At 41.4% G+C, this 12,828-nt stretch overlaps 1 protein-coding gene across 4 annotated transcripts in view; it reads left to right on the plus strand.

Moving 5' to 3' along the window:
• The window catches only part of DMXL1 (Dmx like 1), a 193,181-nt gene that overhangs the window by 100,543 nt on the left and 79,810 nt on the right, over positions 1–12,828 (plus strand). For all 4 annotated transcript variants that reach the window (XM_053566527.1, XM_053566526.1, XM_053566528.1 and 1 more), the window contains one exon: positions 10,789–10,967. In XM_053566527.1, coding sequence (XP_053422502.1) covers positions 10,789–10,967 — 179 coding nt within the window. The remainder of the gene's footprint in view (positions 1–10,788; positions 10,968–12,828) is intronic.

The following is a 12,828-nucleotide window of genomic DNA, read 5'->3' on the forward strand; positions in this document are numbered from 1 at the left end:
TTAAAATGAAGAACAAGTAAAGTTAAATCAACAAACTTACCAGTATTTCAATGGGAACTATGGGCCTGCTTTTGGCTAATGAGATGGTCAGTGTCCAGTTCCATATTTGTCACTGCTAGTCGTAACAAATGATGCAAATGTGCATCAGTTAGTCTAGATCTGGTTGGAGATTTCAGATGTTTCATTCTGGAAAAAGTCTGTTCACAGACATAAGTGCTGCCAAAGATGGTTGCCATTTTGAGGGCATAGTTCCTGAGATTAGGGTTATGTCTCAGAGGGGAGAGATGCATAGAAATTAGGGAGGCTGCTTGACTTGAATGCATCTTTCAGAGAGTCACAATTCTGCAGTTCAGCCAGTTCCATTTGGTAAATTGTATACACATGTTCAATGTCAATAGAAAATGGGTTACGGAAAAGCTGTATGTCCTGTTCATGGAGATGAAGCTCTTTAAATCTAAATTGGAACTCCTTTTGCAACTTTTCCAGTGAATCCACACATGTTTTGTTTGGGAATGCAACCAATGGTTTTTCCACTAACAAATTTTGAGTTGTGGGGAGATGGCAGAAATTTTCCTCCTTTACTTGTTTGATGAGGAGGCCTAATTTTACTTCAAATGCTTTCACACGTGATTGCATATCACAAATGAGCCTCCCCTTTCCTTGAAGTTGCATATTGAAACTGTTGAGTAGCTCTGTTACATCTGTCAGAAAGGCAATGCTATTTCCATTCTGCATCATTGAGCACTGGTACTTCTTTGTTTTTTGAAAGCAGAAAAGCTGTGATCTCTGGAAGTAAGTCATAGAAACGTTTCAAAACTCTCCCTTGACTCAGCCAACGGCCTTGTGTGTGGTACAGAACATTGTCGTAGAAACATTTAGCTCAGACAGAAATTCCTGAAATTGTCTGTGGTTTAGTGCATTATCTCTAATAATGTTAACACAAGATACCTCAATTTTCATAACAGAGTCCCATTTCAGTGATTTACTACACAGCGCCTGTTGGTGGATGAGGCAGTGTATGGCTATTGGATGAGAATGGTTATGTTTGTCCATCTCTTGGTTAATGTGAGCAATTACTACTTTCTTAGACCCCTCCATGCTAGGAGCACCATCAGTTGTTACACTGGCTAGTTTAGCCCTGTCCAGCTCCAAACCATTCACAGTTTGGCAAATATTTTCATAGATATCCTCTCCTATAGTTGTTCCTTTGATGCTTTGCAGTGCAGCAAGCTCTTCTGTGACTTCGAAATAGTCATTTGTCCCACAAATAAAAATTAGAAGTTGTGCAGAATCACAAACATCATTACTTTCTTTGAGTGCCTAGGAAACATAGGAAAGTTTTTTTGCGGAGTTTTGCAAATGCTGAGGCAAATTGTCTCCGATTTCTTCAATCCTTCATGTAATTGTAGGTCCTGAAAGACTCACTGTACTAAATAAATCGGCCTTCTCTGGACACATCTCTTTGGCAACAGAAAGAAAGCATTCTTTAACAAATTTTCTCTCCATGAATGGTCTGCCAGTGCATGCTATTAGCTTGGCAACTTGAAAAAGTGCTCACAGTGATGAAATATTTAGCTGCTTCTGCTTCACAAAAATATTTTGCTGAGTTGTCAATGTATTTTTCAGTTTTAATATTTTATCTTTTCTCACTTCTCCGACCAAACAATCATATTTATCCCTATGTTCATTTTGATAGTGTTGATACAAATTGTATTCTTTGAACACAGACACTATATTCTGGCATATCAAACACACAGCTCTTTCCTTGTACTGCATGAAAAAGTAATCAGAGTCCACTGTTTTTTTTTTTTTTTTTGGGTTTTTTTGCAGTTTGGCTGGGGCTGGGTTTGAACCCGCCACCCTCGGCATATGGGGCCGGCACCCTACTCACTGAGCTACAGGTGCCGCCCAGAGTCCACTGTTTTTTTTTGTTTTTTTTTTTTTGTAGAGACAGAGTCTCACTGTACCGCCCTCCGGTAGAGAGCCGTGGCGTCACACGGCTCACAGCAACCTCCAACTCTTGGGCTTACGCGATTCTCTTGCCTCAGCCTCCCGAGCAGCTGGGACTACAGGCGCCCGCCACAACGCCCGGCCATTTTTTTGTTGCAGTTTGGCCAGGGCTGGGTTTGAACCCGCCACCCTCGGCATATGGGGCCGGCGCCCCACTCACTGAGCCACAGGCGCCGCCCGAGTCCACTGTTTTTTTAATATCCTACACTCCGACTCAATTTTTCTCTCTCTTGATATCATTGTTTCCTAGGGATTCCAAATTGCTATTAGTAAAATACAGATATATATATAGCGCTACAAAAACAATATACCAGCAATAACTTTGCCCACACAGAGAAATATAGACTACACTGCCCATCAGTGCAGTCTGATCAGTGTCCCTCAATGCATCCTTGCTAGTCCACATCATTTCAGCCTCACCCGTGCCCATATTGGTGGAAGTCCGCTTTTACCTCAGGCTCACACTGGTGCAGTGTGGGAACCAGCACGGTTACAGAGCGGCTTCCTCCACCATCTTTCCAGTTCACATTACACTGTGTGAGCTGCACTGCGATCTGTGAACTCACACGGGAATCTGATCACATGGGTCTTCTCACTGCAGGAAAAAAGAAAGCAGGAATGCCTTTTTTCTTCCGAATCTAATGCTCAGAGATCGCAACAGTGTGAACTGGGGCTTAAACAGCACACAACATATGACATCATACACAACTGAATAGCAATCAGAATATAAATGCAGGGGAGTCAGAGAGTTCAGCTCACATTTCACACATGCACACTGCGGGCCCAGGACGCGTCGGCTGCTAAGCAGGACAGGCAGCGGTGGCAAAAACACCTGGTGGGCCAAATAAATGTCCTAGGTGGGCCGTAGTCTGAGGACCTCTGCTATAGATTCTGGTTATTAGGCCTTTGTTAAATTTGTAGCATGCAAATACCTGCTTCTTCAAATATTTTCTCCAATTATGAAGGTTGTCTGTTTGCTTTAGTTGTTGTGCCTTTAGCTGTGCAGAAGCCTTTTAGCTTGCTTAGCGCCCATTTATTTATTTTTGGTGTTCTTATTTTTGGTGCTGTTGCCATTGGGGTCTTCTTCATAAAATCTTTTCCCAGTGTGATATTGTCAAGAGTTTTTCCCATACTTTCTTCTAGAGGTTTATCATTTCATGTCTTAGATTTAAATTTTTTATCCAGCTTGAATAAATTTTTGTAAATGCTGAGAGTGTGGGCCCAGTTTTAGTCTTTTGCATGTGACTAACCAGTTGTCTCAGCACCATTTATTAAATTGGGATTCTCTTCCTCAGTGTATGCTTTTGTTTGGTTTATTGATGATTAGATGGTGATAAGTGGCCGGTTTCATCTCTAGGTTCTCTATTCTGTCCGTAGATCTGTATCTCTATTTTTGTGCCAGTACCATGCTGCTTAGATCACCATACACTGGCAGTAGAACCTGAGGTCTGGTACGTGATGCCTGCAGATTTGCTTTCATTTTTTAGAATTGTGCTGGCTGTTCTTTTTCTGGTTCCATATGAAATGAAGAACTGTTTTTTCTAGTTCTTTAAAGTATGATGTTGGTGCTTTAATAGGGATTGCATTAAATCTGTAGGTCACTTTGGGTGGTATGGACATTTAAACAATGTTGATTCTTTCCAGCTACGAGCATAGTATGTTCTTCCAATTGTTAATGTCTTCTGCTGTTTCTTTACTCAGGGTTTCCTAGTTTTCTCTGTAAAGCTCCTTCACATCCTTTGTTAGGTATATTCTAAGTTGTTTCATTTTCTTGGAAGCTACTGCAAAGAGTATTGTGGCTTCGATTTGATTCTCAGCTTGACTGTTGTTGCTGTATATCAGTGGTTCTCAACCTTTCTGCTGCCGTGGCTCTTTAATACAGTTCCTGTGGGTCGCGAACCACAGGTTGAGAACCGCTGGCATATGTGAAGGCTGCTGAGTTGTGGATATTGATTTTATATCATGAGACGTTACTGAATTCTTGATCACTTTTGGGAGTCTCATAGTTGAATCCCTAGTGTTTCCTAAGTACAACATTATATAAGCAAAGACCGAAAGTTTGACCTCCTCTGTCCACATCTGTATAACCTTGATATTCTTTTCTTGCCTGATTGCATTCACTAGGACTTCCAACTCTATGTTGAACAGTAGGGGTGACAGTACACGTCCTTGTCTGGTTTCAGTTCTTAGAGGAAATGCTTTCAGTTTTACTCCAATCAGTATGATGTTGACTGTGGGTTTGTTGTAGATGGCTTCTATCTGTTTAAGAAATGTCCCATCTTAATCAATATGTCCCATCAAAAATGCCTATTTTGTTAACTGTTCTTATCAGAAAAGGATACTGAATTTTGTCAAGTGCTCTTTCTGCATCTACTGAGAGGATCATAGGGTCTTTGTTTTTGTTTCCATTTATGTAGTGAATTACGTTTATGGATTTGCATAACTTGAGCTAGCCTTGTATCCCTGGGATAAAGCCCACTTGATAATGATGTATAATTTATTCAATATGTAACTATATTCTTTGAAGGTTTGGTAGAATTCTGGTGTGAAACCATATAGTCAGGACTTTTTTTTTGTTGGAAGCTTTTTTATTGTTGCAGTTTCCGTGCTTGAAATTGGCCTGTTCAAGAATTCTAATTCTTTCTGATTAAGTGTGAATAAGTGGTGTAATTCTAGATATTGATCCATCTTCCCCATTTTCATATTTCTGGGCATAGAGTTTTTTGTAGTAATCAGTGATGATCTTTTGTATCTCTGTGGTGTCTGGTATTGTTTTCCCCTTTTTCATTCGTGATTGAGGTTATTAGAGATCTTTTTTCTCTTTCTAGTTAGTGTGGCCAAAGATTTATCAATTTTATGAATCTTTTTTTGAAACAGTGTCAAGCTGTCACCCTGGGTAAAGTATCGTGGCATCACAGCTCACAGCAACCTCCAACTCTTGGGCTTCAGCGATTCTCTTGCCTCAGCCTCCCTAGTAGCTGGGATTACAGGGACCAGCCACAATGCCCGGCTGTTTTTTGGTTGTAGTTGTCATTGTTGTTTGGCAGGCCTGGGCTGGATTTGAGCTCGACAGCTCCGTTGTATGTGGCTGGCACCTTAGCCTCTTGAGCTACAGGCGCCAAGCTGGATTTTATGAATCTTTTCAAAGAATTAACTTTTGTTTTGCTAATCTTCTGAATGGTTCTTTTCTTCTTAATTTCATTTAATTCTGCTCTAATTTTGGTTCTTTTCTTCTACTAGACTTGAGATTGGATTATTCTTCCTTTTCCAGTTCCTTGGGATGGTTCATTAGGTTGTTGATCTGTTTTTTCTTTTTTTTTTTTTTCTGGATAGATTACAGGATTCTTCATTTTCCTGTCTACACTATTCTGTTTCCTCCATATTTTCTAGAACAAATGCGTACAAGGTATACTTTTATAATGTAGAGACACTAAACAAAGAGAATTGTATTTTTCCTTCATTTGGATTGGCTCTTATGTCTAGATTACAGATATTCATGCTTGACCTGGGATAACAAATGAAACTCAGCTGTCTGACTTCCATATATTCTAGAAAATATTTAGGACCTATGGGAAGTCTGGTCTTGACAAGTAGCCAGCCATTAAATCAGCAGTTCTCTCTTCTGGAATTAAAGGTTAACTCATTAATACAAAATTAAAGCATGTCTCAAAATCATACAGCATCTTGTCTGCCACCTCTGAACAAATTACAGATCTGATTCATAACAGAATACAAATCTGGGCTGGGTATAGTGGCTCATTCTTACAGTTACAGCACTTCAGGAGGCCAGAGTGGAAGGATCAATTGAGGCCAGTAGTTCAAGACCAGCCTGGGAGTTTTTTTAATTTTTTCTTTTTGAAGTGATAGAGTAATAGTGTATTAGAGGACAGGAAAGGTTTCAATACGGTGGAAGGGGTCCCTCTTTCTGTTTTTTGAATGTGGGCATTTAATGTGATAAATTTTCCTTTTAGGACTGCAAAGGATAAGGAAGCTTGTGGCTTCATTGTCATTTTGTTTGAGGAATCTTTGTTTCTTCTTTATTTCCTTTTTTTTGAGTCTCACTATGTTGCCCTCAGTAGAGTGCTGTGGCGTCACAGCTCATAGCAACCTCAAACTTTTGGGCTTAAGTGATTCTCTTGCCTCAGCCTCCCAAGTAACTGGGACTCCAGGCGCCTGCCACAATGCTCAGCTATTTTCTTTTGTTGTTGCAGTTGTCATCACTGTTTAGCTGGTCCTGGCCTGGTCCGTGCAAGCCTTGGTGTATGTGGCTGGCACTGTAACCACTGAGCTATAGGCCCCGAGTTCTAAGATCCATTCTTCTCCATGTTCTACTCTGTTGTTTTGACTTTACTGTGTTTTGAAAATCTTTGCCTCTTTCAATTCTTTAAGCTCTGTTATATCCTTCCCAATTGTAGCCAAATCCTTGGTCTTTGTCTTTAGTTTTGCTTACTTTGCTTCTTTCTTTCTTTTCTTTTTTTTTTTTGAGACAGAGTCCCACTTTGTCACCCTTGGTAGAGTGCTGTGGTGTTACAGCTCACAGGAACCTCAAACTCCTGGGCTTAAGTGATTCTCTTGCCTCAGCCTCCCAAGTAGCCCGGACTACTTGGCCACAATGCCCGGCTATTTTTTGTTGCAGTTGTCATTTTTGTTTTAGCTGGCCCGGGCTGGGTTCAAACCCACCAACTTTGGTGTATGTGGCTGGCGCCGTAACCACTGTGCTATGGGCACTGAGGCAGTTTTGCTTATTTCTTGAGACAGTTTTTGGACTTCTTTTTTGATTTTGTTCTTCAATTCCATTTATCTTTTTGGCCATTTAAATTTTTTAAATTTAAGATTTTGTTTCTTTTTCTTTCTTTTTTTTTTTTTTTTGTAGCGACAGTCTTATTTTATCGCCCTCAGTAGAGTGCTGTGGTGTCACACAGCTCACAGCAACCTCCAACTCATGGGCTGAGGTGATTTTCTTGCCTCAACCTCCTGAGTAGCTGGGACTACAGGCACCTGCCACACACTTTGCTTTTTTCTGTTGCAGTTTGGCCCAGGCCGGGTTTGAACCCACCACCCTCGGTATATGGGGCCGGTGCCCTACCCACTGAGCCACAGGCATCACCCAAATGTAAAAAATTTTTAAGCTATAATGTTAGGTGCTAAATTGTTGAGGGATATTCTACTTTGATTTCCTTAGGCAGCTCCTAGATGGCAAGTGGAGACTGGAAGCCAGAGCCTGGGCCAACCAAGAGGCACACCCATCTGCCAGCAATAGTGCCATTCACCTGGCTCTAGGGCCTTTTGGATATTGAGTCATCACATGGGCTGGTGATGGAACCAACTGCCCCAAAACGCAGAGCTCTCCATGCCCCTTTTAGGAACTCGCCAGTGCCAAGTGGCAGCTCCTAGTTCCACCAGCTGCTTAGGGGGTATTAGGGCTCTTTGGCTGCCTGATCCCGGTGAGCTGGTATCAGTTTCATAGGCCCCAGGAGTGTGTTCTCCACTTACATTCCAGGGCATGCTGGCACCATGCTGACATTAATACTTCTTGTAATGTCAGCTACTCAGGTTATTAGGACTACTTGGATACCTGTTCTGAGGAGCTGATGTCAAGTTCAGAGGTCCTGGGATGTGGAGCTAGCCCCACCCCTTCTAGGTCCTGCCAGAGCAAAGCAGCTGCTTGCTAGAATTAGCCTGCTTAACAGGATTTTGAGGCCTGTTAGATACTAAAACAGGCGGGCTGATAGTTTCAAAGACCCTGGGGTATGGAGTTCACTGTTCCCCTTCCAAAGCCTGTCAAAATGATGCAGCAGCTTGTTGTTATACCAAACCACTCAGCAAGATTTTAAGACCATTTAGAAACTAAAACCGGTGGGATAGAATGAGATCCAGAGGCCCTAGGATGTGGAGCTTACCACTCCCCTTCATTACTGACTATTTAAATGAGCCACGGCTCTTTCCTATGACCTTTTTCACACACAGTCTCCCAAAGCTCCCTTTTGGGACTGCATGTTATGGGGGTTCCTGAGGACCAGCCTTGTTTTCTCTAAGCTGGGTGGGGTGGGGCTGGGGCAGGACCTCCAGGTGGGTGATGCTCCTAGGCCGGCATCAGGTTAGGGATAACAAGCTGAACTGTCCCAGCCAAAGTATCAGCCCTGCCAGCAAGATTCAAAAAACCAGGCTTTCACCTGTGGTTGCGGGAGGGGAGTCCGCAGCTTACAGTATTCCCTCTCAGGATTTCCCAGAACAGGTGGCCCAAGGCTAGGCCTGTCCTTCTCTAAGCTAGAGGTGGGGTGGGGGGCAGTCCCCTTTCACAGAGCCTTATGGTGAAGAGGCTTGCTCTGAGTTTTGTCAGATATGCTGGGGAGGCAGGGCCTCTGTTCATTTTGTTTGCCCCCAGTCATTCCTGCCAGATGCCAGTGAGAGAAAAACTGGACTCTACAACACTTGCTTTTGTGGTCGCTATGGGGGCTGTGTAGGGTCCAAAGTCCCTTTGGCTCTCTGGTGCCTGGGGGAGAGGCACCCTTTCCAGGTTCTCTGAGCCAGAGTAGCATTCTCAACTTGTGGGTTCAGAGGTAGGTAGGCCTCTATTCTGCAACCAAAGAAAAAGAAGGATGGGCTATGGCCACAGGCCAGCTGGAGCCAAAATTGCTTACTCTTTAGCCAGGCAGGAGGGGGTCCAGAGAGCCAGGCCTAAATGCACTGAAAGCTGGGTCTTTGTTGCCTGCTGACACTCTCCGTGGGGTGAGAGCTCCTGTGGTCCACCTCACTCAGGTGGGGGGTGGGGGGTTGGGGGGAGTCCCCACTACCCTTCTATTCAACTCCAGGCTCTTCCAAGTCTGGTTCCCTCTAATTGTTCTCTGCCCTCTCCCTTCTTCTTTCGCCTCTTCACCCTTGTCGTTTGTTCCAGTGAGGCTGCCGAACACCTTAATTTCTTGTCCCTTCAATCTGTCCCCCAATTTCAACTACTCCAAGTTCACTTCAGTTCAGTTTTCCTCCTGGCTGGGGACTGTCTGATAAAAGCTACCTTTAAGTCAGCCATCTTGCTCTTTCCTCCTGGCGAAATCTTTTAAGAATTGTTTATAAGTTAAGGTTTTTTAGAGATTATCTATGCTGCTTTGTTCACATGCCTTCTGATAACATAAAAAAAAAGAGCAACCAGTACAGTGGCATGTGCCTTCAGGGAGCCTGAATGGGAAAATTACTTGTGCCCAGGAGTTTGAGGCCAGTCAGGGAAATAGAGCAAGATCCCTTTCCTTAATTAAAAAAGAAAGAAAAGAAAAACAGTAATGTGAAAATGATAAATTTATCTTAAACCTTTGGATTAATTTTTTAAAAGGTTAATAAAAAACACCACATTCTAAATTTTTTACTTGATAAGAAGTTGGTAAAACCACTGTTTAAGTTTTAGAGTATGTATTAATGTACATCACAGGTATACTGAAAATTTAATTGTTGATTATCAAATGTTAATAAGAACAAGAAAAATTATGCATGAATTTAATGAAAGATTAAGTAATAATCATACTACTGTTTAGCACTCTCTTAGAATACTAATATTTTATTCATCTTTCCTTTTTTCTGAAATAACAAAATTACTACGTTAAACTCAGCTTACTGTAGCTTGATATAATGCATGGCATGCTGTGTCTGCAAGCTGAGTAGCTTCAAACAATAAAACAAAATTGTATTGCAGCACAACTGTTTGCATTCCTTTAGAAGGTAAGTAAAATCTCATTGGAAACATTGAAGGAGAATATTGGTGTGCCTTAATGTGGAATTGCTTGCCTGTCTATTAGGTCATGGCCATGCCTGTAAGATACTTGATTCCATACTGGTGATTTGCATCTTGTGATTTAGTGTTGATTAAATATTTGCTTTACATTTTAAATGCTAATCTCTGTTATATTTTAAGGTAAAATACAAAGAGAATACTGACTATTTAACTGTAGAGTCTTTAGAAAATAAAACAATGATTGCATTTTTTCTTTGTAATTCTATTGACTAAAAATTACGTCTCTGAGCCATTTCTAAAAGTTTGAATAACTTTGAGTACTTATGGTGCTTGAATTTTAAAAAATATTTTCTAACAAGGCTTGGCACCCGTAGCACAGTGGTTATAGTGCCAGCCACATAAGCTGAGGCTGGCAGGTTCCAACCCGGCCCGGGCCAGCTAAACAACAATGACAACTGCACAGTTATGATGGGTACCTATAGTTCCAGCTACTTGGGAGGCTGAGGTAGGAGAATCGCTTAAGCCCAGGAGTTGGAGGTTGCTGTGAGCTGTGATGCTATAGCACTCTACTGTGGGTGACATAGTGAGACTCTGTCTCAAAAAAAAAAAAAAAAAAATTTTTTTTTCTAAAGAAAAATGTAATTTTATATGTAAATATAAGGCCAAGTAATTATTGAAGGATCTCAGAAGTAAGCTGTTGCTTTTAATGTACATTGACATTCCATTATATTCTTTAAAAAAAAGTAAGGTAGAAGGATGTAGGAAATATCTTAATCAGGTTCATAGCTAAACTGCAGACTGATTTACTGAAAGATATTATATCCTTTTATCCTACATAGATAAGTCACCATTCAGAGAGTGATGGTCAAGTTGAGGGAAAAATAGAGGTTGCTATACAAAGTGATTGTTGTCTTCCCTTATTTTCTTACCTGCTCTATACTTAATTTTTTTTGTGTATACTTACTTGTATTTAACCTTAGGTTTTATATAAAGACAAGTGAGATAAGTACAGTGAAAATAGTATTTAATTTAATAATACTTGATTTTCTTCTTATTAGTTTCTTCACTAGTTGGAGAAGGAGAGAAACAGAACAAACATTTTAGGCCATCAAAAATGTCTTGCAGAGATTCTACCCCATCGACCTCTTCCTCACCACCAGCAAGCCAGGAGTCACTGCCACTTAAGGAGAAGTTCATTCCACCTGAACTCAGTATCTGGGACTATTTCATAGCCAAGGTAATCAAAGGACTTTTCAGATCAATATATACATGGTCAAATGGAAGTGAAGGGATTTAAACAAGTGTAATTATTTGTGCTTTCAAACATTTTCCCACTGTAGTTTAGAAAATTTTTGTTAGTATCAGGCTACCTTCCCAAAAAATATATCCTGGAATATTTTGACCATATTTCCTATCAAGGTAGTTTTTGATAAATTATGGCTTTTGTGTTTAAATAAAACAAAGTTCTTAGATAAATGTGCTAACCACTGTACTTGGTAGTGGTTAAGGAATCAAAGTGTCCTGGTTTGTCTATGTCCATACAAAGTCTTTTCTTTTACTACAGACAGTCTTTCATTGTTCTGACCTGTGTGAATTCCAAGTACCAGTGCTTAATTAAATAACATCATTCCCTCCAAATCATGGTTCAAATTTAATTGCATAAAGAACAAACTTCCTTGCTAGCTCTCCCTCCCAGAAATCACAGTGTGAGTAAGATGCACCTTTTAAATGGTTTTCAGTGATGGATCACTTAGCACCTGTTGTTCAGTCACACATAGCAAAACATGGGATTTGTTTTGCTTCCTTGACTCACATGATAAATTCACGTGATATTTTACAAAACTGGATAATTAAAAGAAGGAATTGGCCTACTAAGATGAAAGTGCAACAAGAAAAAAATGAAAAGCAGTAGTATGAAGAGTGACATTCAAAAGAACATTGAGTTATAGAAGAAATAGCTAACTGTGGGAATGTTGACATTGCTGCTATTTAAAAGACCGTAGCTGTGCAGCCAGAGGAATTTAGTAAAGGTGGATTATCAACGTAAATGTAGAAAGTAGTTATAAGGATAGATGAAGATGTTTCACAGATGGTGACCATAGCAAGCAAGCAAACAAAACATTATATTGAGAGGACTCAAAACATTGAAAGTGCAAAGAATAAAATACTGGAAGCTGATACAAACGTTAAAAAAAAAAAGCGACTATTTATTAAGGCATAGAAAAGATGCTTGCTTCATATCCCAAGAGATAAAGTTAGAAGAAGGCAATCACTATTCAAACTAAACTTGATTTTTTAATAAAGAAATAAAACATTTTGGGAGGAGAGCAAGATGGCAGCCGAGTAACAGCTTCCTTGCATCTGGGCACCGTGAGTCTGGGGAGATAGGACTCCAGGCATCTCTGGCTGGTGGGATCTGCCTATCATCAGCCCTGTGAGAATACAGGGAGTCAGCGAGAGACTTCTGGACCCCAAGAGGAGGACTAAAACAGTGGAAAACCGGCAAGTGGTCACGTGTGTTCAATCAGTCTAAACCTGCCCGCAACTGTAAGTTCAGTAGCAGACTGCAAACCGGAAAGGCCTTACCTGTGAACTGTTTTGGTGTCTTTGGACTTGGCACTCAGTTGAACTGCCTTGGGGAGAGCCTGAGCGGGAGTGCGGAGAACTTTGGCCGTTGTCTAGGGCCCCAGTCTGAGCCGCTGAGCCAGACGGAGCTAATAGTGTTTGGCTGTGGGCCACAGCGAGCCACTGTGACTGATCTGCCACAGAAAGCTCCGCCCTCAGGGTCGCAGAGCTAGAATTGGGTGGGAGCCGGTAACCTAACAACTGAGTAGCCTAAGACTGGGGTCTGAGCCGCCTTGCAGACCTAACCCAAAGGGGCAGAGTGAGACCGGTTTTGGCACACTGGGTAAGTGGATAGCCACTTCAGCAGTGATTCCAGCGACAAGCACTTTCCTGGGAAAGCTTCTGCTCAGCAAGTTTACAAGTTCAAAGTGCCTTTTAAGTGGGCTGAAGAGAGATTTAGGGTGTCTACCTGCTGGGGTTTGAGAAATCAGCAGCCTCCAGTCATATCAGAACTGTGATTAACATCTCATATC

The sequence above is a fragment of the Nycticebus coucang genome, chromosome 17 (genome assembly GCF_027406575.1).
Source record: "Nycticebus coucang isolate mNycCou1 chromosome 17, mNycCou1.pri, whole genome shotgun sequence".
NCBI lineage: Eukaryota > Metazoa > Chordata > Mammalia > Primates > Lorisidae > Nycticebus > Nycticebus coucang.